Here is a 25,800-nt window from a genome sequence, read left to right on the forward strand (position 1 = left end):
TCTCCAGAGTCCAATGGCGGCAAGCTTTACACCACTCCAGCCGACACTTGGCATTGCGCATGGTGATCTTAGGCTTGTGTGCGGCTGCTCAGCCATTGGAAACCCATTTCATGAAGCTGCCGATAAACAGTTATTGTGCTGACTTTGCTTCCAGAGGCAGTTTGGAACTCGGTAGTGAGTGTTGCAACCGAGGACAGGCAATTTTTTATGCGCTACGCGCTTCAGCACACGCCAGTCCCATTCTGTGAGCTTGTGTGGCCTACCACTTCGCGGCTGAGTCATTGTTGCTCCTAGACGTTTCCACTTCACAATAACAGCACTTACAGTTGTCCGGGGCAGCTCTAGCAGGGTAGACATTTTTACGAACTGACTTGTTGGAAAGGTGGCATCCTATGACTGTGCCACGTTGAAAGTCACTGAGCTCTTCAGTAAGGCCATTCTACTGCCAATGTTTGTCTACAAAGATTGCTAGGCGGTATGCTCAATTTGATACACCTGTAAGCAACGGGTGTGGCTGAAATAGCCAAATCCACTAATTTGAAGGGGTGTCCACATACTTTTGTATATATAGTATATTTTTCTTCCCCCGTAAAATTATTTTCCAGCAGAGAAAAAGTAGACGTGCCAGTGTGGAATTTGCTGGATAAATAGGCCTCCACTTTTCTTCTTAAACAAGGCATGTATGACAGCGACATGAAAGAGTTGTGTGTTTTACACCATCTCTCTGTATGATCTGAGAACAATTAGCAATCAAGAGCTTGAAAAAACAAAACATAATAACACTTTTGTGCATTCCGAGAATTCTGTGCTTTATTTTTGGAGCATTTTTGACCCTCTGTAAAACAGTGGGAGAACACAGACGGTGTGATGGTCTGTGACCGATGATGAGGTCCACAGACAGACATGTCTATTGGTTAACATTGGAGTTCACAGTTATTATTACAGTGTACCCTTGGTGTGAAAACCTCTGTTTGCTCTGTGGCTCTATTTGCCATCCTGTCTGTCTGTCTGTCACTCTTTTTGGATCACTTCATCCCTTTTGATGTCTGAAGTTTAAGGTGATAAACACATAAACAGTGTGATTGTAATAATGATGTTAGATTGTGTGTGTGGTGTGTGTGTGTGGGTGCATGTGCGTGAGTGTGTGTTAGGCTCTTAGCATATACCCATATTCTATTACCATTTACTTGAACTAAACGCTTCCAAAATAGCGCAGTACCCTTCATAGCAAGTCTGCTCAACCATTGAGCAATGGACTGCCACTTTTGTCTAAATGGTGACCTTTATGTATGTATTTTAAGCTTGTGGATTTTATTGTGTTGATCATTTTATTGTGTATTTATGACTATTGTGAATTGTGTCAAATAATTCAGCATTAGCTGCCATTGATACTTCATAATGTTTTTATTGAATTGAAATAAACCATTCTCTGATTCATGTCTGTCTCAGTCGGAGTCTGAAGAGCAGGAAGAGGAGTGTACGGGCAGTATGGGCTCCACCCCAGTGGCTGTGAGTTTCCACATTAATATACAGGTAGCATTAATATACAGAGGCGGCAGGTAGCCTAGCGGTTAAGAGCATCCCTGGTTCGAATTCCCGAGCCGACTAGGTGAAAAATCTGCCGATGTGTCCTTGAGCAAGGCACTTAACCCTAATTGCTCCTGTAAATCGCTCTGGATAAGCGCGTCTGCTAAATTACTCAAATGTAGATGTATACAATCATATATACAGTACATACTACACATTAATGTATACAGTACTGTGATGTCTGCGCTGGCCATTTACTTAGCTCATCCACTCCCTGACCTACAGCTGGACCCTGTGGAGAAGGAATGGATCTACTCTGCTGCGTGTGGCCGACTCTCTGACCTTGCCCAGCTGCTACAACAGGAGCCCTCCCTGGCCAACAAGAAGGTAACCCCCCCACATGCCCCACCCCAACGCTGCCCTTAACAATGACACGAAGGCCAAGTGTTACATAATTCTGTACGCCATTGCAATATAAATGTTGTGGATGAATAAGTAGCCATGTTTTAATGGGATGCAGGTAAAATTATTCTAAGATGTTTAATTCTACATCAGAGCGCCACACTAATATTGAGTTTTTTCCTACTTTCCTTCATTTGTCTTTAAAAGGACTTCACCTCGGTGAGTATACTTTCTCCAAGCTTTTGAATATACACTACCGGTCAATGGTTTTAGAACACCTACTCATTCAAGGGTTTTTATTTATTTTTTACTATTTTCTACATTGTAGAATAATAGTGAAGACATCACAACTATGAAATAACACATATGGAATCATGTAGTAACCAAAAAGTGTTAAACAAATCCAAATATATTTGAGATTCTTCAAATAGCCACCCTTTGCCTTGATGATAGCTTTGCACACTCTTGGCATTCTCTCAACCAGCTTCACCTGGAATGCTTTTCCAACAGTCTTGAAGGAGTTCCCACATATGCTGAGCAATTGTTGGCTGCATTTCCTTCACTCTGCGGTCCGACTCATCCCAAACCATCTCAATTTGGTTGAGGTCGGGGGATTGTGGAGGCCAGGTCATCTGATGCAGCACTCCATCACTCTCCTTCTTAGTAAAATAGCCCTTACACAGCCTGGAGGTGTGTTTTGGGTCATTGTCCTGTTGAAAAACAAATGATAGTCCCACTAAGCCCAAACCAGATGGGATGGCGTATCGCTGCAGAATGCTGTGGTAGCCATGCTGGTTAAGTGTGCCTTGAATTCTAAATAAATCACAGACAGTGTCACCAGCAAAGCACCCCCACACCATCACACCTCCTCCTCCTCCATGCTTTACGGTGGGAAATACACATCCAGAGATCATCTGTTCACCCACACCGCATCTCACAAAGACACGGTGGTTTGAACCAAAATTCTCCAATTTGGACTCCAGACCAAAGGACACATTTCTTAGCCCAAGCAAGTCTCTTCTTCTTATTGGTGTGCTTTAGTAGTGGTTTCTTTGCAGCAATTCGACCATGAAGGCCTGATGGTCTCCTCTGAACAGTTGATGTTGAGATGTGTCTGTTTCTTGAACTCTGTGAAGCATTTATTTGGGCTGCAATTTCTGAGGCTGGTAACTCTAATGAACTTATCCTCTGCAGCAGAGGTAACTCTGGGTTTTCCATTCCTGTGGCGGTCCTCATGAGAGCCAGTTTCATCAAAGTGCTTGATGGTTTCTGCGACTGCACTTGAAGAAACTTTCAAAGTTCTTGAAATTTTCCGGATTGACTGACCTTCATGTCTTAAAGTAAAGATGGACTGTCGTTTCTCTTTGCTTATTTGAGATGTTCTTGCCATAATATGGACTTGGTCTTTTACCAAATAGGGCTATCTTCTGTATACCCCCCCTACCTTGTCACAACACAACTGATAGGCTCAAATGCATTAACTTTTAAGAAGCCACACCTGTTAATTGAAATGCATTCCAGGTGACTACCTCATGAAGCTGGTTGAGAGAATGCCAATAGTGTGCAAAGCAGTCATCAAGGCAAAGGGTGGCTATTTGAATAATCTTAAATATAAAATATATTTTGATTTTTTTAACACTTTGTTGTTACTACATGATTCTATATGTGTTATTTCATAGTTTTGATGTCTTTACTATTATTGTACAATGTAGAAAATAGTAAAAAAGAAAGAAAAACCTTTGAATCAGTAGGTCTTCTAAAACTTTTGACCGGTAGTGTAAATACAGTTGAAGTCGGAAGTTTACATACACCTTAGCCAAATACATTTAAACTCAGTTTTTCACAATTCCTGACATTTAATCCTAGTACAAATTCACTGTCTTAGGTCAGTTAGGATCACCACTTTATTTTAAAAATTTGAAATGTCAGAATAATAGTAGAGAGAATGATTTATTTCAGCTTTTATTTATTTCATCACATTCCCAGTGGGTCAGAAGTTTACATACACTCAATTAGTATTTGGTAGCATTGCCTTTAAATTGTTTAACTTGGGTCAAACGTTTCGGGTAGCCTTCCACAAGCTTCCATAATAAGTTGGGTGAATTTTGGACCATTCCTCCTGACAGAGCTGATGTAACTGAGCCACGCTTTTTCAGTTCTGCCAACAAATGTTCTATAGGATTGAGGTCAGGGCTTTGTGATGGCCACTCCAATACCTTGACTTTGTTGTCCTTAAGCCATTTTGCCACAACTTTGGAAGTATGCTTGAGGTCATTGTCCATTTGGAAGACCCATTTGCGACCAAGCTTTAACTTCCTGACTGATGTCTTGAGATGTTGCTTCAAAATATCCACATAATTTTCCTTCCTCATGATGCCATCTATTTTGTGAAGTGCACCAGTCCCTCCTGCAGCAAAGCACCCCCACAGCATGATGCTGCCACCCCTGTGCTTCACGGTTGGGATGGTGTTCTTCGGCTTTTAAGCAACCCCCTTTTTCCTCCAAACATAACGATTGTCATTATGGTCAAACAGTTCTATTTTTTGTTTCATCAGACCAGATGACATTTCTCCAAAAAGTATGATCTTTGTCCCCATGTGCAGTTGCAAACTGTAGTCTGGCTTTTTTATGGCGGTTTTGGAGCAGTGGCTTCTTCCTTGCTGAGCGGCCTTTCAGGTTATGTCGATATAGGACTAGTTTTACTGTGGATATTGATACTTTTGTAACTGTTTCCTCCAGCATCTTCACAAGTTCCTTTGCTGTTGTTCTGGGATTCATTTGCACTTTTCGCACCAAAGTACGTTAATCTCTAGGCGACAGAACGCGTCTCCTTCCTGAGCGGTATGACAGCTGCATGGTCCCATGGTGTTTATATTTGCATACTATTGTTTGTACAGATGAACGTGGTACCTTCAGGCATTTGGAAATTGCTCCAAAGGATGAACCAGACTTGTGGTCTACCATTTTTTTTCTGAGGTCTTGGCTGATTTCTTTTGATTTTTCCATGATGTCAAGCACAGAAGCACTGAGTTTGAAGGTGGGCCTTGAAATACATCCACAGGTACACCTCCTATTGACTCAAATGATGTCAATTAGCCTATCAGAAGCTTCTAAAGCCATGACATCATTTTCTGGAATTTTCCAAGCTGCTTAAAGGCACAGTCAACTTACTGTATGTAAACTTCTGACCCGCTGGAATTGTGATACAGTGAATTATAAGTGAAATAATCTGTCTGTAAACAATTGTTGGAAAAATGACTTGTGTCATGCACAAAGTAGAGGTCTTAACCGACTTGCCAAAGCTATAGTTTGTTAACAAGAAATTTGTGGAGTGGTTGAAAAACAAGTTTTAATGACTCCAACCTAAGTGTATGTAAACTTCCTACTTCAACTGTATGTGTACTTCATGTGCATAAGTGATAAGCGTAAGTGGGTCTACATAGAAGAGTGTATGTTATGACCTGTATGAACTAAGTAGTTAGTTTGACTAATATTGTTTATTTTCTGGTTGGAATCTGCTGTGTTGTTCCTGCCTGTGACCATGACTGTCTCTCTCAGGGGGTAAGTAGACTGACTATTGATATCCCACTGTATGGGCAGTCTTTATATATTCTGTCTCTGAATTGTGACCACTTAAAAAGTGCCTAACAACAATAGCCTATATTACAGGTATTAACATTTTGTCATGATTGTTCATATTTTCTTTGCTCATCATTATCAACAGGTAAAAAGCAGTGTAAAACCTGCCCCTAACTCCCAATTCCATGTGTTATAATTTAAAATAGTCGACATTACATAGTTTTTGTTTCACTTAATTATATTTTAAAAACCATGTGATGTAAAAACATCAGATCATGCATTTCAAAGATGCCACTATCAAAAGGATTATGAAAGATAGCTTTTTAACTCCTGTCGCCCCCCCCCCCCCCTTCCCCAACAGCCCGTCAACCCAAATCCCTTCATTGGTCTCCCTGTGTGCTCAAGAGATTTGGGTTTATGTTTGTTGTCCCTCCCCTTTGTTGGGGTTCTCACACTGTCCTGTTTCAGACCACCTTCCAAGACCTAACCCTAAGCCCCTGCCATCACCATACCCACCCGGACAAGATACCAGGGAGATGGGAGGGGGGGATTAGAGAGAGACTCATAATGCTCCACAAAGACTTCAACCACTTAAAGATAATCTAAAAGTTATAGAGCAGGCTGGGATTCATTGAAGAACAATTTTGGCTGTGTCCTCGGGAAGGTGCTAAATCTCCCTTGGACGGCTTTGATGCCCACCGCCCACACCGAACCACCACCCTTCGGCGGTGAATTCACCTTTACTTAGGGCCTGAGGTTGAGGAGGTCTGGGTGCCATTTGTTCCCTGGTCTAATGTTGTGACTGACTCTGTGACCTACAAAGCTTAGACCATTCATAAACTTTGACTTTCCCAATAGCAGATGCATTGTGTAGCCTTACTCTCCCCTCAACTGTCATTGACTAAGACTGGCTAATTCAAAGACCCACATATGTTAACCACATCTAACATACAGATGTAGGATCTTCATTTGATCACTCTTTTGTTGCTCAGAATTTTCCAGCACCGCAGGAAATACAGATGAGCTTCGTGATGTAGATAATTTCACTGAAAACCCACACTAACACATGGTTATATTAACAGAAACATAAGCATTTCGCTGCACCTGCGATAACATCTGAAAAATATGTGTACGCGACCAATAAAATTTGATTTTGATTTGACAGTATTGCACTTTTCATGTAGCCTACTTTTAGCCAGCTAATAGCCTAACCACCGATCAAGCAACATTATGGACGAAACGTTCAAATCCTGTTGCTGCAAGATAATTTTGCTGTGACAATATACAGTGAACTCCGAAGTATTGGGACAGTGACAATGACAAAAGACATTATTTACCATTCATTTCTATTGGGCACAAAATAATCTAAAACACAACTAAGACAAACAGCAAATGCATCCAACATTCAGCTTGATGTAATCATTGTGTGCTATGAATATGGGACCAAATATGTAACTTTTTACTACTTTAATACACATAAGTGAATTTGTCCCAATACTTTTGGTTCCCTATGTACAAAAAGTCTTATAATTTCTAAACGGTTCACCCAAAATTGATGAAAATACCCTCAAATTAAATCTGACAGTCTGCACTTTAACCTCATAGTCATTGTATCATTTCAAACCAAAGTGCTGGAGTACAGAGCCAAAACAACAACAAAAATGATCACTGTCCAAATTATTTTGGAGCTCACTGTATGTCAAATTAAGATCCTACACCTGTATCATATTCCTTCATGATCTACCTCTCTCTCTTTTTCTTCATCTACATGTGACATGGGCTCCCCCCTCCTGCCATGTTGGACTGGGATGTACTTCCTTTTACCCTGCCCTGTAGTTTGTAAGTATGTCATTCTCCAATCACTCCTCAGTGGTCTTACTATGAACAGCAAGGTGTCACACAGGCCATAGGTCATTGTGTCAGATGTGTCTCCTGTTGACCAACCCTCAGCCCTTTGGCCACTACTTACTTACCTCCACAATGGGTGTATGACACACTACACACACACCCACTCACACACACCCACCCACACACACCCACTCACACACACCCACAGTTGGTCGTCAGTCAGGCAGGCATGCAGGGTGGGGGGGGTGGCCCCACCGAGCTGGGACAGGAATGAGAGGCACTGGGAGGGGATGAGGCCACATCCTGTCCCACCTCGTCCATCACTCCCGCCCACTAGGTGACCCGCCGAGCAGCCACTCAAACGACCCATCCGACCAATCCGTCTTCAGCGTGTGACAGGGCAGACAACAGAGATAGAGATACTCAGAGCCAGACTTCATCTATCACAATTTGTCTCCCAGACTGGTTTTGGACATCTAGAGGTATATCTTCCCCCATGCTTCTATGAGAACTGATATTATGGTTTTGGTATAGTTCACTGAGGTTGTGGTACATAGTGCACAATGCAGGAGACAGAGAATAACCATTATGGCCATAAACAAGCATGTATAATAATCACAGATTGTAAGATCATACTTTCTAACAAACTAAAGGAGAAGAAAGTAGATGAAATACCTTCCCTATTCTTGATTGACATAGGAAATCTACTTTTGTGTTCCCTGTTCCATGTCTGGAGTCAGACTCAGACACACAGGTTGCAGTTAACAGGCTGACATCTGTAGCAGCCTATGTTTTCACCTGCTGAATAGCCTGTTATTACACAGCCTGAAGTGCTCAGTGCTCAGAGACCCATTGACAAGAGTAACACAGTTGATCACAACAGCAGCACTATGTCAGACAGGTGGATGTGGTGTGCATGGGAGTTGTCATGTGTGTGCGTGTGTTGTTTTTTGTGTGTGTGCGTGTCTGTGTGTGCATGTTGTCTGTGATAGTGTATGTGTTTCTTTGAGTGTGTATGTGTGTGTGCGTGTTGTCTCTAAGCGTGTGTGGTGGGCGCACAGCACGGAGGGGCCCCAGTTCTGTTCTTCTGACGGCTGCGTGCTGACAGTGGGGTGATGCTTGGGTGGGTCTCCCCTCTCTCCCTCTCTCCCCTCTGGGGGTCACACCAACATCATCAATCTTCCCCCCCGTGACAGGCGGCTGGGCACCCCCGTTGTGCGCACAGTGCAGTGTTGTTTTGTAATTAGGCTCCGTTAGATGGCAGGAAACCATCCATCCATCTCTCCACTCCTCCTGTGCACAGCTGGTCCACTGCCTCAGCCAGCCTATCAGAGCTCTCAACCTGATCTGATTCACTCTGTTTAAACTCCTTGTTAGAGGAGTAATGACGCTATGCTAATTACTATCTACTAAATAACCACCACTGTGAATGTACATGTACAGTGAGGGAAAAAAGTATTTGATCCCCTGCTGATTTTGTACGTTTGCCCACTAACAAAGAAATTATCAGTCTATAATTGTAATGGTAGGTTTAGTTGAACAGAGAGACAGAATAACAACAAAAAAATCCAGAAAAATGCATGTGAATTGATTTGCTTTTTAATGAGGGAAATAAGTATTTGACCCCTCTGCAAAACATGACTTAGAACTTGGTGGCAAAACCCTTGTTGGCAATCACAGACGTCAGACGTTTCTTGTAGTTGGCCACCAGGTTTGCACACATCTCAGGAGGGATTTTGTCCCACTCCTCTTTGCAGATCTTCTCCAAGTCATTAAGGTTTCGAGGCTGACGTTTGGCAACTCGAATCTTCAGCTCCCTCCACAGATTTTCTATGGGATTAAGGTCTGGAGACTGGCTAAGCCACTCCAGGACCTTAATGTCCTTCTTCTTGAGCCACTCCTTTGTTGCCTTGACTGTGTGTTTTGGGTCATTGTCATGCTGGAATACCCATCCACGACCCAATTTCAATGCCCTGGCTGAGGGAAGGAGGTTCTCACCCAAGATTTGACGGTACATGGCCCCGTCCATCGTCCCTTTGATGCGGTGAAGTTGTCCTGTTCCCTTAGCAGAAAAACACCCCCAAAGCATAATGTTTCCACCTCCATGTTTGACGGTGGGGATGGTGTTCTTGGGGTCATAGGCAGCATTCCACCTCCTCCAAACACGGCGAGTTGAGTTGATACCAAAGAGCTCCATTTTGGTCTCATCTGACCACAACACTTTAATAATAATAATATGCCATTTAGCAGACGCTTTTATCCAAAGCGACTTACAGTCGTGCGTGCATACATTTTTGTGTATGGGTGGTCCCGGGGATCGAACCCACTACCTTGGCGTTACAAGCGCCGTGCTCTACCAGCTGAGCTACAGAGGACCACTTTCACCCAGTTCTCCTCTGAATCATTCAGATGTTCATTGGCAAACTTCAGACAGCCCTGTATATGTGCTTTCTTGAGCAGGGGGACCTTGCGGGCGCTGCAGGATTTCAGTCCTTCACGGCGTAGTGTGTTACCAATTGTTTTCTTGGTGACTATGGTCCCAGCTGCCTTGAGATCATTGACAAGATCCTCCCGTGTAGTTCTGGGCTGATTCCTCACCGTTCTCATGATCATTGCAACTCCACGAGGTGAGATCTTGCATGGAGCCCCAGGCCGAGGGAGATTGACAGTTCTTTTGTGTTTCTTCCATTTGCGAATAATCGCACCAACTGTTGTCACCTTCTCACCAAGCTGCTTGGCGATGGTCTTGTAGCCCATTCCAGCCTTGTGTAGGTCTACAATCTTGTCCCTGACATCCTTGGAGAGCTCTTTGGTCTTGGCCATGGTGGAGAGTTTGGAATCTGATTGATTTATTGCTTCTGTGGACAGGTGTCTTTTATACAGGTAACAAACTGAGATTAGGAGCACTCCCTTTAAGAGTGTGCTCCTAATCTCAGCTCGTTACCTGTATAAAAGACACCTGGGAGCCAGAAGTCTTTCTGATTGAGAGGGGGTCAAATACTTATTTCCCTCAGTGAAACAAAATCCCTCCTGAGATGTGTGCAAACCTGGTGGCCAACTACAAGAAACGTCTGACCTCTGTGATTGCCAACAAGGGTTTTGCCACCAAGGACTAAGTCATGTTTTGCAGAGGGGTCAAATACTTATTTCCCTCATTAAAATGCAAATCAATTTATAACATTTTTGACATGCTTTTTTCTGGATTTTTTTGTTGTTATTCTGTCTCTCACTGTTCAAATAAACCTACCATTAAAATTATAGACTGATAATTTCTTTGTCAGTGGGCAAACATACAAAATCAGCAGGGGATCAAATACTTTTTTCCCTCACTGTATCTACAAGTATTTGTTTATATGCCAATACAAGTATTTGTTTATACGTCAATACAATACAAGTATCTGTGTATACTTAAAAATAAAATGGCAACTTCTGTGTCAGTGTTGCAGTAAAGTGCTTTTGTTATGTACAGTATAGGGAAATTGTCTGTAAATGGCTTACATTTCCCTCCTTGTTTTGGCCACAGACAGCTCTACACTGGGCAGCCAAACATGGCAAAGAGGACATGGCTAACATGATGGCCAACGCAGGGGCGGATGTCAACACTAAATCTGTGAGTATGCTCTTGTCTCTTCTGTAAATATAGGAGGTACACCGTGGGTCGTTCCACAAAGTGAGTTCCTTTTGCATCCCTTTGATATTTGAAGTAGACATTGTGCATAAAGCCATAAAAGCATAAAAGCCTGTTATATTAAATGAAGTGCCCTTTAATATAAACCACATGGAAAATTCAATAAATCTGATTTCTAATATGAATAAAGATAGCTAAAGTACCAACATTTGCATTTTGACATGTCCCTCTGTGCTCCCTCTGTGACTTCTAGGAAGATTTGAACCCACTTAATCCCAACATTTCTGCAAGTTATTTTGTTGCTTTGACAAAGTCATTTCTGAAGATTGTTATTTCATGTGATTAGTAATTAATTTTAAGGTCAAATTAAATAAAGATGTCCCTCATTTTAAGGTCAACCCTGTTATGTGAACTGAACTCTCATTTTAAGAGAGATTTTATTTTCAAAATAAACATTGAACATCTAATAGTCAAATCATAGTGTAGAATCAGGTGAGCTTATTCTATAATTTTTGGCCATTTGCTGGTGTTTTGTGGTGGAAAACTGAGTGGGTCGAGCATAACATATCAACCATGTTACCCATAGAAAGACAGGCTATAAATATTTTAACAATTTCAATATTTTTTGTGAAGCATGCATTTAATTGCTGTTGTGTTGCACACGACAAGCTTCCATTTCCCCTGTCACAAGGGGATTTATGGCTGATTTAAGATGAACTCGTCAACCCTGTTACAGTCAACCCTGTTATTTTATTTGGCTGTTGATAGGCACTTACTATGGTCTGTTTTTTATGTAACTCTTGAGATGGGAAAACATGTTTTTTTATTAAGTTGAACATGCGCTCTTCATAGAAGAATGTTCAAACTAGGTTAAATAACAGGTTGTTGCACTACCCAAAAGGGACTGGAGTTTGAGTTTGAGTTTATTTTTATTTTTTACAGGGTCAGTGCACATTAATCAACGTTTCAGTAAAATAGCAAGCCGGCTAATTTTCAACTGCAGTCCCTGGGCAGGTTATTGTTTTGTGGAATGACCCCTGTATTGTATTCTGTATTAGAACTTGGAATGGTCTGTTACAAAATATTGTCGTACTGTACAGGTAATAACATTACTCCTATTTTTATTTTATTTCAGCATGTGAGTAACTCCTCTTTCATCTAAGTGTATCATACACAGGAAGTGATCTGGTAAAATAGGTACTGTATGTTGTTGTCTGTATACAGTATTTGGAGGCCGGCCAAGCAGCCTCTGGGTTGCAGCCGGGTTAGTTGTAATGCTGCATCATAATGGTTCCTGTGAAGATACCGCTTTGCGAATGCATTACAGTAGTCACACACACACACACACACACACACACACACACACACACAGTGTCTACTAATAAATCATGTCACGTAATGTTCTTTCCCCAAAACACTGTCTGAATGTATTACCGTGCCAAACTCACAACTATGGCAATTTTCAGAGAATTACTAGCCAATTATGTATTTGGTCATTAGGTTTTGTTGCCATAGCCTCTGGTAATTTGTATATTCTCTCCTTTCATGTTTTCATTGGCTGTGTTGGGGCCATGGGAAACTCTAGGGGGTAGGTATTAAAACGCCTTGTACATTTTTCCAGGGTTGAACCTTGAACCGTGCACACAGTGGACGTCAGAGGTTATGTTCAAATAGCTGTGTTGAATAGCCCGTTTTATTCTTGAGAAAAGCATGATAATAACCATTTGCATTTTCTCGCTATGTTTTTGGTGGGAAACATACAGTATAGACACATTTGCATGATTTTGCCCTTTTTGTTTTGCAGGGCTATACACCCCTGCATATTGCAGCGCTGCATGGCCATCGACACATTTTGGAGCTGCTTATTGGAACATATGGTAAATGACAGGGAAAGTTAACTCACTTGCTTTTTGTCTTTGGGGTGTGAAATGAAGGGTATCAATCATTGTCTCACGTCAGATACCGCGACGGCCGTCTGCACTGATCTGTCTGATAACTCGCAAACACTCATGGAATAGCTAAAAAGAAATGTGGCTACAATATGCTGTCCTCACGTTTTAACATTTTACCAAGGTGACATTGTCCACTGAACCCCCTTTCATCCTCAAAAGAGTCAGTTAATCTGATCCAAAATTATAAACCTGTAGCTAATATTGATGGGGGTTTTTCATGAGCAAGTCTTCACTACCTAATTCTACATCTAGTTAAGGTGTTTTGTGGTGGTAGAATAAGTTATGAAATTCGAAATGTGCACGTAAATTACATGACTTTCTGGCTGAATCAGTCTCAAATCAATCCGTATAAAATGAAAGGCAGGGATGCTAACAACGCCAGTTAACACACTAAATGTGGAATACTTCCTCTAGCTAGCTAGCGTAGTGAAGTTCTAGCTAATACACAAATTAGTTTTGCAGTGATTAGTGCACTAAGTTCTACAGGACAGCTGACTGCTCTCTGAGACTTTATCGCGTCGTACAAATGTTACAAAGTAGCGAGACACAGTGCCAGCTGTCAGAGTGAGATACATGCGTATTTCTGAGAACAGTCCCATAACTTTGGTTCCGTACAACTTCATCAACAAGCTGACAAACTAGCTACCATATGGCCTTTCAAACAAGCTTGCACTAGGCTGCTAGCTGGAGCAAGTTTGCTAAGCTGATCGAGCATGGTTTGTCGTAGTCAGTGTTGCCAACTCCTCAGTAAGGAAAGTAGCTATTGGCTGTCCTAAAAGTCGCTAGAAGTCACTAAATGACGTCATCACCTAATTTGCATAATTGTCCATGTGCATGTCATTGTGATGGACGCTGTAGGAGAGAGGAATAAGGTCGTGGGAGAGACAAAAAGTGAGTAAAAACACCCAACATTTACATCCCGCCCTGGATGTAAGCCCACGGCAGCACCCACGGCAGCATCCGCTGCTCGTTGAGAAGAGTAAGAACGATACGTGCTTTCCTGCCAGAGTCTCCAAAAGTCTCCAATAACATCAGAAAAAGTCGCTAGATTTGTCGCTAGTCGCTTTTTTGAAAATGTGTCGTTAGAGGGGTCTGAATACTCGCTAAGTTGGCAACACTGGCGGAGGGGTGAACATCTCCTGCTCTGACTGCAGCTGGGAGGGACTGCTGCGCGAGGACTGGGCCGCCTGTGAGTGCTTTGGGATGGGGGTGGGGCGGGGCGGGGTGAGGCCCACGGCAGCACCCGCTGCTCGTTGAGAAGAGTAAGAACGATACGTGCTTTCACGTCAGAGTCTCCAAAAGTCTCCAATAACACCAGAAAAAGTCGCTAGATTTGTCGCTAGTCGCTTTTTTGAAAATGTGTCGCTAGAGGGGTCTGAAAACTCGCTAAATATAGCTACAAAGTCGCTAAGTTGGCAACACTGCGTAGTAGCCAGAGCATCATAGCTACCGAGAGCTGAGTGATTTTCAGAATTAGGAACTAGTGTTAGGCGGATGAGCAAAATGTCGATTTTTAGAGATGAGTTCCACATCCTACAAGATAGATCGGTTGAGGGTCGAGCGTTGCATAGGAGTGACGCCATCTGACGTGAGACAATGGGGTATCAATGCAACAGGTCAGCTATTGTCTATCTGCCATCGATTGCCTTTTTTTCCAGGACATTTTTTCTCACAGTCAATGTTTGACACATCTTTCCTCTTCTCTCAGGTGCGAAGGAGAACCTCCGGGACTACAGTGGCCATCTTGCCTGCCAGTACCTGAACATCAGGGAGCCTACAGAGGAAGACAGAGCAGCTCCAGAGGAGATACGTGAGTCTCTTACTCTCTTCTTTTTGACTCTAATGTCTCTGAAATGTTGTCTAAATGCAGAATGAACAACAGACCCAAATATTTCTCTGCCCAGTCTGATACAGAATAGCAGTCATAACAGTTTGTGGCTTTGTTAATAAGATCTAAATGAGCCCCAAAGGTCACTCTTGCAGTTATGTTTCAGCCTTACATACAAAAAGTTCCTATCTAGAACCTAAAAAGTCTTTGGAGAATCACTTTTGGTTCCAGGTAGAACCCTTTTCACAGAGGGTTCTACATGGAACCGAAAAGGGTTCTAGCTGGAACCAAAAGGGTTCTACCTGGAAGCAAAAATGGTTCTTCAAAGGGTTTTCCTATGGGGACAGCTGAAAAACCCTAACTTTTAGGTTATAGATATAACTTTTTGTATTGTACAGCTATGGTCTGTATTTTGTTACATCAGAATTCCCTGAGTTCCATGTGGCCCAGGCCAGAGACCGCAGCAGGAACAGGAAGTTGACCTCGTTGTTCCAGTCCAAGAAGAAGTGGGGCTCAGCGGAGGAGCTAGCCCCTGTGGAGGAGGAGAGGGTGGCACTAGCACCCCATCAACTCATGGTCCCCGCATTCAGACCCAGGAAATTCTCACGGTGAGGAAGGAGCTAACCAAATGCCCCAACATGCAATGATGACATTACAGAAATGACATTACAAGTACATGTTCAGTCAGTGTATGTTTATTTGAATTTGAATGTATGCTTTTATGGTATGTATGCTTGTATGTATGTATATATGTATGTATGCTTTTATGGCGTAGAGAGCTCTAACTATTGAACTGTTTCGTTTTTTGTTGTTTATTGTATTGTAACAATCTCCAAACATTATATGATGATAATTTAATTCAATTTAAAAAGTCACATTTTATTCTAGTGAGACAATGTTACAAAAACATTACATATGGCGCTATTTTGCATGCTGCATTGATTTTTGTCTTGCTCTTTCAATTTAGTCTGTATTTGAATTTACTTGCCTTTTTCTCACACCGTGTTTAATTATGAAAGCGAACAAATTTGACAAGCAGGTGGAATGGAGACATTATTTCTCGTTCCGAGGGCCGATGTGACATTCCAGATTTGAAGTGCCATGTTTACAAATTGATGATTGCACTATTTCATAGTTGTCAATTGGTTAATAAGGGATGTTGTTTTGTATAGGTTCACCCTCAGTATTCACATTGTATTTCTATTGAAGGACAAAACAATAACAGATTATTGGCATTGAATAGTCAGTTCATAATGAAGTGCCTGTCTTATTACATTTTGAGAGTTCATTGATGTGCCATGACTTTGCATCATGTGTTTTTTCACAAGTTGCCTGTATTGCCTCAGTCTGAACCTGCCTTTGTTCAAGCTTGTTTTGTTTTGCACATTATTTATATTTTAGTAGATATTTTGATATTAAACTGCCATGTTGGTCTACAAATGTTGTCTTCACTTTTTCATCTTTATGACAGCAACAGTAGGGTGAGTTTTACCAGTTAACTTGGTTCTTAAATGGGTACTTATATCAGCTGTGGGGATGGCCTTAAGATTTAGTCGATGCATAATAAAATCAAGACTATTTTCCTTATACACTGGGGTAATATAACAAGATTACACTTCATTATATTCTCAGCTTTGGACCGCATAGTTCATCACTCACATTATGACTCCTCCCCAACAACAAGAAATGAAACTTGTGAGAACGCTTTTTTTTTTAATGGTAATATCCTCACTTGTTTTCGAAGCCTCCTTTGATCTACATCAACCTCCTCACTTTGCAGCCTACAGATGGAGTAAATATGGATCCTGGTTACTCTCCATAAGGCTTTAGCCCTTAATTCCAGATTAGCCGAAAAGGGCAGCAGCACTTGCTTTTGGGGTTTGGGGTATCAGAAGACATGGGGGAATAGAGGCAAGTGTTTTGCGCTTCAATTCTGAAGAGGGGGAGGTTGTTGGGGAGGGGGGGGGGGGATAAGAGGGGAGTTTCTGTAATAGATACTTATCTTACTGCCCTCAAGCCCTCAAACAAAGTCCCCCTCTGAAGAGATTATAACCTGGGGAGGGCACATTAACTCTAATCCCATGCTTTGAGGCCTAGCCACCACATACCAACCCCTTGCCCCCATACCCCCACCATACCAACCTCCTGCCCCCATACCCCCCCCCCCCCATACCAACCCCCTGCCCCCATACCCCCCCATACCACCCCCTGCCCCCATACCCCCCCATACCAACCCCCTGCCCCCATACCCCCCATTCCACCCCCTGCCCCACTATCTAGCCCCCCATACCACCCCCTGCCCCACTACCTAGCCCCCCATACCACCCCCTGCCCCACTACCTAGCCCCCCATACCACCCCCTGCCCCACTACCTAGCTCCTCATACCACCACCTAGCCCCCCTATAACTACCCTCTACCCTTCTGTTGTAGGGGCTACCTTGTATCTGGCCCATGTATGAGGTGACCCTGTGGCTACACACTAGGGGGTCAGTGTTTGTGTGTGTGGGTGTGTGGGGGGAGGTGGGGTTAGTGTTTCAATAGCACGCTGTTTCTAATGAAAAGCATTGAGGGGTGCATACTGCTGTGTAACCGATTCTCCTCTCTGAAGAGATTAGGAGCTACATTGTTGGTTTGGTTGCTCATTTCCATGAGAGCACTGCCTCCCACCAGCGCCTGCTTGCTATTGTTATCAGGGGGTTGAAACACAGAGAACCAGGGCCCCCGGCTTCCTTGTAGCCTTTGTTTAACAAACGGGCCGAAATGTAGATGTCACGTCAAAGATGCCTTACAAGCTCATTAGGCTGCCTGTGAGGGTATAGTGAAAAAAATCTGTAGATGCATGAACTTCAATTTGTTACATTTTGAAGAGTTGCTTTCTTCCGCTACCTCCATTTCCTAACTCTTTAACAAAACAATCTTACATTATTTTGAGCAACATTATAAAGATTATTAACAATGAAACATGTTCCACTATAGTTTTTATGTTGCGTTTCATGTCATGCCCATGCACATGGAGTAGCAGTGAAATGATTTGCCACAAATATTAGTGTGTGTTAGCAATGAATTCTTTCTCATATTGTGGATGGTTATATGCTAATGATAATAATTGTAATCTTGCAGCATGTAGAAGAAAAGTACTCCCATTTCCCATTATATGTTCTACTGTAGCTACTGTCTACAGTGCTATTCCTGACTTTAATGAATAAACCATGTACACTCCTGGGAAGCAGGGCATGTTGACTTGCATATGCGTGGTGGGGGCCACCTGCGCCACCATGCCAAATCAAAGTTTATTGGTTGCGTACACAGTTTTGCAGGTCTAGCAAAACGCTTCTGTATCTAGCTCCAGCAATGCAGCAATATCTATAAATATAATAACAGTACACACATAATCTAAAAGTAAAAAATAAATCAAACATAACAAGAAATTAAGACATATCAGAGTCCGGAACATAAATATATAAATCAAATAAAATTGTATTTGTCACATCCGTCGTAAACAGCAGGTGTAGATTAACAGTGAAAAGCTTACTTACGGGCTCTTGTCACGATCGTCGTAGGAGTGAGTAGACCAAGGCGCAGCGTGTGAAACAAACATGACTTTAATTAGTTAAAGTATACCAAACAAAACACGACTCGTGAAGTCCACGGTAAACAAATACCGACACGGAACAAAAACCCACAACACCCAAGGGAAAACATACAGTTTAAATATGGCTCCCAATCAGAGACAACCCACAACAGCTGACACTCGTTGCCTCTGATTGGGAGCCACTCTGGCCAACATAGACATAGAACAACTAGACACTCAAACACAGCACATAAACACACGGAATCTACACACCCTGACTCAACATATAAAGTCCCCAGAGCCAGGGTGTGACAGTACCCCCCCCTAAAGGCGCGGACTGCGACCGCGCCTCAACAAAACCCAAACAGGGGAGGGCTGGGTGGGCATTCCTCCTCGGAGGCGGCTCCGGCTCCGGGCTTGACCACTACCCTTCCATAATTCCCCCGTAGCGCCCCTGGTCCGGTCTGACCCCGCTGGCCGGATCCGGACTGGACATCGACGGAGCGGATTGCTTACGCTCCGTTGTGGAGCAGCTGACCGGTACCTGATCAGGCACCGGACTGACGACGCGCACCCCTGGCTTGGCGCGTGAGGCAGGAACGGACCGGACCTGGCTGACGATGCGCCCCCCTGGCTTGGTGCGTGGAGCAGCAACGGACCGGACCGGGCTGACGATACGCACCCCTGGCTTGGTGCGTGGAGCCGGAACGGGCCTCACCGGACTGACGACTCGCACCCTTGGCTTGGTGCGTGGAGCAGCGACGGGCCGGACCTGGCTGACGACTCGCACCCCGGGCTTGGTGCGAGTAGCAGGAACGGGCTGAACCAGGCTGACGACTCGCATCCCTGACTTGGTGCGAGTGGCAGGAACGGGCTGGACCAGGCTGACGACTCGCACCCCTGGCTTGGTGCGAGTGGCAGGAACGGGCTGAACCAGGCTGACGACTCGCACCCCTGGCTTGGTGCGAGTGGCAGGAACGGGCTGGACCAGGCTGACGACGCACACCGTAGGCTTGGTGCGTGGAGCAGGAACAGGCCGGGCTGGGCTGACGACGCACACCGTAGGCTTGGTGCGTGGAGCAGGGACAGGCCGGATAGGGCTGGCGACGCACACCGTAGGCTTGGTGCGTGGAGCAGGAACAGGCCGGGCAGGGCTGGCGACGCACACCGTAGGCTTGGTGCGTGGAGCAGGGACAGGCCGGGCAGGGCTGGCGACGCACACCGTAGGCTTGGTGCGTGGAGCAGGAACAGGCCGGGCAGGGCTGGCGACGCACACCGTAGGCTTGGTGCGTGGAGCAGGAACAGGCCGGGCTGGGCTGACGACGCACACCGTAGGCTTGGTGCGTGGAGCAGGGACAGGCCGGACAGGGCTGGCGACGCACACCGTAGGCTTGGTGCGTGGAGCAGGAACAGGCCGGGCAGGGCTGGCGATACGCACCCCTGGCTTGGTGCGTGGAGCCGGAACGGGCCTCACCGGACTGACGACTCGCACCCTTGGCTTGGTGCGTGGAGCAGCGACGGGCCGGACCTGGCTGACGACTCGCACCCCGGGCTTGGTGCGAGTAGCAGGAACGGGCTGAACCAGGCTGACGACTCGCATCCCTGACTTGGTGCGAGTGGCAGGAACGGGCTGGACCAGGCTGACGACTCGCACCCCTGGCTTGGTGCGAGTGGCAGGAACGGGCTGAACCAGGCTGACGACTCGCACCCCTGGCTTGGTGCGAGTGGCAGGAACGGGCTGGACCAGGCTGACGACGCACACCGTAGGCTTGGTGCGTGGAGCAGGAACAGGCCGGGCTGGGCTGACGACGCACACCGTAGGCTTGGTGCGTGGAGCAGGGACAGGCCGGACAGGGCTGGCGACGCACACCGTAGGCTTGGTGCGTGGAGCAGGAACAGGCCGGGCAGGGCTGGCGACGCACACCGTAGGCTTGGTGCGTGGAGCAGGGACAGGCCGGGCAGGGCTGGCGACGCACACCGTAGGCTTGGTGCGTGGAGCAGGAACAGGCCGGGCAGGGCTGGCGACGCACACCGTAGGCTTGGTGCGTGGAGCAGGAACAGGCCGGGCTGGGCTGACGACGCACACCGTAGGCTTGGTGCGTGGAGCAGGGACAGGCCGGACAGGGCTGGCGACGCACACCGTAGGCTTGGTGCGTGGAGCAGGAACAGGCCGGGCAGGGCTGGCGACGCACACCGTAGGCTTGGTGCGTGGAGCAGGGACAGGCCGGGCAGGGCTGGCGACGCACACCGTAGGCTTGGTGCGTGGAGCAGGAACAGGCCGGGCTGGGCTGGCGACGCACACCGTAGGCTTGGTGCGTGGAGCAAGAACAGGCCGGGCTGGTTTGGCGACGCACACCGTAGGTTTGGTGCGAGTGGCAGGAACAGGCCGGGCCGGGCTGGCGACGCACACCGTAGGCTTGGTGCGTGGAGCAGGAACAGGCCGGGCAGGGCTGGCGACGCACACCGTAGGCTTGGTGCGTGGAGCAGGAACAGGCCGGACCGTACTGGGAACACACACCACTGGCCTTAAACGGGGATCAGGAACGGGCCGGACCGGACTGGCAATACACCTCAGTACCTCTCGCCGTGCCTCTACAACTTCCTTCCCTCCTCTCGCCAATGGCTCCCGTAACCCGGTGGCCTTCTCTCCTCGTCTCCCATTTCACCCTGTGGCAGCCTCCTGCTGCCCAGTCGCCCATGCCGTGTGCCCCCCCCTAAAAAATTCTTGGGGGTGCCTCTCGTCCGTCCGACGATGGCACTGCTGACGCCGCTGCTCCTCTCTCGCCAGGGCCTTGATCCTACCCCAAGGTCCCTTGCCCCCGAGCATGTCTTCCCAGGACCACGATTTGCCCACCTGGGCCATCGCCAGCCTCTCCATCTCCTTTCCTGGCGCTTCCTCCCATGTCCAGTCTGCCTGCTCCTGGACACGCTGCTTGGTCCTTTTACGGTGGGTTTTTCTGTCACGATCGTCGTAGGAGTGAGTAGACCAAGGCGCAGCGTGTGAAACAAACATGACTTTAATTAGTTAAAGTATACCAAACAAAACACGACTCGTGAAGTCCACGGTAAACAAATACCGACACGGAACAAAAACCCACAACACCCAAGGGAAAACATACAGTTTAAATATGGCTCCCAATCAGAGACAACCCACAACAGCTGACACTCGTTGCCTCTGATTGGGAGCCACTCTGGCCAACATAGCCATAGAACAACTAGACACTCAAACACAGCACATAAACACACGGAATCTACACACCCTGACTCAACATATAAAGTCCCCAGAGCCAGGGTGTGACAGCTCTTCCCAACAATGCAAAGAGAAAAAAGAAAAACAACAGAAAATGACACGAGCAATAAATACACAATGAGTAACGATAACTTGGGTATAGACAGTGCCTTCAGAAAGTATTCATACCCCTTAACTTATTCTGCATTTTGTTGTGTTACAGCCTGAATTCAAAATCGATTAAATAAATGTTTTTCTTACCCATCTACACACAATACCCCGTAATGACAAAGTGAAAACATGTTTTTAGAAATTTTAGCAAATGTATTGAAAATGAAATACAGAAATATCTCATTTACATAAGTATTCATTTTTTACATTTACGTCATTTAGCAGACGCTCTTATCCAGAGCGACTTACAGTTAGTGAGTGCATACATGTTTGTTTTTTTCATACTAACCCACAACCCTGGCGTTGCAAGCGCCATGCTCTACCAACTGAGCTTCACGGGACTATTCACACCCCTGAGTGAACACTTTGTAGAAGCACCTTTGTTGGGGATTATAGCTTTGAGTCGTCTTGGGTATGTCTACATCAGCTTTGCTCATCTGGATTTGGGGATTTTCTCCCAATTTTCTTTGCAGATTTTCTCAAGCTATGTTAAGTTAGATGGGGAGCGGCGGTGAACAGCAATCTTCAAGTCTTTCCACAGTTTTTCAATGGGATTCAAGTCTGGGCTTTCACATTCCAGCATTTCACATTCCAGCATTGCTTTGGCTGTATGCTTGGGGTCATTGTCCTGTTGGAACGTAAATCTTCGCCCCCAGTCTAAGGTCATTTGCACTCTAAAGGAGGTTCTCATCAAAGATTTTCCTGTATTTGGCTCCATTCATTGTTCCCTCTATCCTTACCAGTCTGCAAGTCCCTGCCGCTGAAAAGCATCCCCATAGCATGATGCTGCCACCACCATGATTCACGGTAGGGATGGTGTTTTCTCCAGACATAGCGCTTTGCATTCAGGCCAAAGAGTTACATTTTTGTCGCATCAGACCACAGAATCTCAGAGTCTTTCACGTGCCTTTTTGCAAACTCAAAGCGTGCTGTCATGTGCTTTTTTCTCAAATGTGGCTTCCGTCTGGCCACTCTCCTATAAAGCCCAGATTGGTGAAGTGCTGCAGAGACTATTGTCCTTCTGGCAGGTTCTCCCATCTCAGCCAAGGAACTCTGTAGTTCTGTAAGAGTGGTCACTAGGTCTTTGATCACCTTCCCGTCCAAGGTCCTTCTTGCCCGGTTGCTCAGTTTGGTCGGACAGCCAGCTCTAGGCAGTGTCTGGGTAGTTCCATCTTTTTTCCATTTCCCAATGATGGAGACCACTTTTCTCTTGGAAAATGTCAACACCCTAGAAATTGCTTTATACGCTTCCCCAGATATATGCCTCATCACAATTCTATCTCGGAGATCTACGGACAGTTTCTTGGACTTCATGGTATAGTTTCTACTCTGACATGCACTGTCAACTATGGGACCTTATATGTTTCTTTCTGAGTCATGTCCAAACAATTGAATTGGCCACAGGATGACTCCAATCAAGTTGTAGTGACATCTCAAGGATTAGCAAAGGAAATTGGATGCACGTGAGCTCAATTTGGAGTGTCATAGTGAAGGGGTGTGTATACTTATGTAAATTCGATATTTATGTATTTCATTTTCATTCAATTTGCAAACATTTCTAAAAACATGTTTTCACTTCGTCATTATGGAGTATTGCTTGTACAGTAGATGGGTAAAAAAATAAAAAAATAATCCAGTAGCTATTCAGGGTCCTATTCAGGGTCCTGTTTGTACCAGACTTGGTTAGCATGGCAGATGTGTGAACACTGATCAGTAGTCGATGAACAGCGTGGGAGAGGGCAGTGTGGAGTGCAATAGAAATTGCGTCATCTTTTGATCTGTTGGGGCGGTATGCGTATTGGAGTGGGTCCAGGGTGTCTGGGATGATGGTGTTGATGTGAGCCATGACCAGCCTTTCAAAGCATTTCATGGCTACAGATGTGAGTGCTACGGGGCGATAGTCATTTAGACAGGTTACCTTGGCGTTCCTGGGCACATGGACTATGGTGGTTTGCTTGAAACATGTAGGTATTACAGACTGGGTCAAAGAGTGGTTGAAAATGTCAGTGAAGACACGTGCCAGCTGGTCAGCGCATGCTCTGTGCATGCGTCCTGGTAATCCATCTGGCCCGCGGCCTTGTGAATAATAACCTGTTTAAAGGTCTTACTCACATCTGCTACGGAGAGCGAGATCACACAGTCGTCCGGAACAGCTGGTGCTCTCATGCATGGTTCAGTGTTGCTTGCCTCGAAGCGAGCATAGAAGGATTTGAGCTTGTTTGGTAGGCTTGCGTCACTGGGCAGTTCGTGGCTGGGTTTCCCTTTGTAATCCGTGATAGTTTGCAAGCCCTGCCACATCTGATGAGCATCCGAACCGGCATAGTAGGATTCGATCTTAGTCCTGTATTGACACTTTGGCTGTTTGATGCCTCGTCGGAAGTGGTAGTGGGATTTCTTATAAGCGTCCGGATTAGTGTCCCGCTCCTTGAAAATGGCAGCTCTAGCCTTTAGCTCAGTGCAGCTGTTGCCTGTAATCCATGGCTTCTGGCTGGGATATGTATATACGGTCACTGTGGGGACGACGTCGTCGATGCACTTATTAATGAAGCTGGTGACTGATGTGGTAAACGTCTCAATGTTATCGGATGAATCCCGGAACATATTCCAGTCTGTGCTAGCAAAACAGTCCTGTAGCTTAACATCTGCTTCACTTCTGTATTGAGTACTTCCTGTGAGTTTTTGCTTGTCAGCAGGAATCAGGAGGATAGAGTAATGGTCAGATTTGTAAAAGGGAGGGCGAGGGAGTGTCAAGGTGACGTGTATGCGGTGAACGAAGTCAAGCGCAGGACACAACAAACAATGAGAGACAGGGGTACTTAAAGGGAATACAATGTAACATAATGGGAAACAGGTGTAAACAATAAAGACCAAACAAGACAAACACCGAAACATCGATCGGTAGTAGCTAGTACTCCGGGGACGACGAACGCCGAAGCCTGCCCGAGAAAAGGAGGAGGAGCAACCTCGGCTGAATCCGTGACAGTACCCCCCCCCCCCTTGACACACGGCTCCAGCCGTGCGCCGACCCCGGCCTCGGGGACAGCCAGGAGGACGCGGAGCAGGGCAAGTCGGATGACTCTGGTGGAAATCCCTCAACATGGAGGGATCTAGGATGTCCCTCCTAGGGACCCAGCACCGTTCCTCCGGACCGTACCCCTCCCACTCCACGAGATACTGCAGGCCCCCCATCCGACGCCTCGAATCCAAGATGGACCAGACTGAGTACGCCGGAGCCCCCTCGATGTCCAGTGGGGGCGGAGGAGCCTCTCGTACCTCACTCTCCTGGAGTGGACCAGCTACTATCGGCCTGAGGAGAGACACATGGAACAAGGGGTTAATGCGGTAATTAATGGGCAGTTGTAACCTATAACATACCTCGTTCAATCTCCTCAGGACTTTAAATGGCCCCACAAACCTGCATACACCAGAGCCTCACTGCGGTGGCGGTCGGCGCCCGCCTTTTGCCGCCTGATAGCCAGTTGCAGATGGACATGCGCAGCGTTCCAGGTTTCTTCCGAGCGCCGAAACCACTCGTCCACCACAGGGGCTTCGATCTGGCTCTGATGCCAAGGTGCCAGGACCGGCTGATACCCTAGCACACACTGAAAAGGCGTAAGGTTAGTGGAGGAGTAGCGGAGTGAGTTTTGGGCTATCTCTGCCCAGGGGATATATCCCGACCACTCCCCCTGCCGGTCCTGGCAATAGGACCTCAGAAACCTGAGGTAAGGCTAATCGAGACCCCCAGACGTTCAATAAACGCCCTCCAGACTCTAGAAGTGAATTGGGGACCCCGATCAGACACTATGTCCTCAGGTACCCCGTAGTGCCGGAAGACGTGTTTAAACAGGGCGTCAGCAGTTTGTAGGGCTGTAGGTAGACCTGGCATAGGAATGAGACGGCAGGCCTTCGAAAACCGATCCACAACGACCAAGATCGTCGTGTTCCCCTGGGAAGGGGGAAGGTCCGTGACAAAATCCACCGATAGGTGAGACAACGGCCGTTGTGGAACGGGTAGGGGTTGTAACTTCCCTCTGGGCAGGTGTCTAGGCGCCTTACACTGGGCG

The 25,800-nt window shown here is 46.0% G+C and overlaps 1 protein-coding gene across 1 annotated transcript in view; it reads left to right on the plus strand.

Moving 5' to 3' along the window:
• The window catches only part of LOC311148143 (ankyrin repeat domain-containing protein SOWAHA-like), a 35,207-nt gene extending 19,127 nt beyond the window's left edge, over positions 1-16,080 (plus strand). Inside the window, exons 5-14 of the mRNA XM_084185036.1 lie at positions 1,450-1,509; positions 1,813-1,914; positions 2,137-2,148; positions 5,488-5,519; positions 5,870-5,921; positions 7,710-7,838; positions 10,880-10,966; positions 12,789-12,861; positions 14,645-14,746; positions 15,189-16,080. Of these exons, the coding sequence (XP_084041162.1) occupies positions 1,450-1,509; positions 1,813-1,914; positions 2,137-2,148; positions 5,488-5,519; positions 5,870-5,921; positions 7,710-7,838; positions 10,880-10,966; positions 12,789-12,861; positions 14,645-14,746; positions 15,189-15,376 (837 nt within the window). The 3' untranslated portion in view covers positions 15,377-16,080. The remainder of the gene's footprint in view (positions 1-1,449; positions 1,510-1,812; positions 1,915-2,136; positions 2,149-5,487; positions 5,520-5,869; positions 5,922-7,709; positions 7,839-10,879; positions 10,967-12,788; positions 12,862-14,644; positions 14,747-15,188) is intronic.
• The last annotated feature ends 9,720 nt before the right edge of the window (positions 16,081-25,800 follow it).

This window comes from Coregonus lavaretus, assembly GCF_964263955.1.
Source record: "Coregonus lavaretus genome assembly, chromosome: 20".
Taxonomy (NCBI): domain Eukaryota; kingdom Metazoa; phylum Chordata; class Actinopteri; order Salmoniformes; family Salmonidae; genus Coregonus; species Coregonus lavaretus.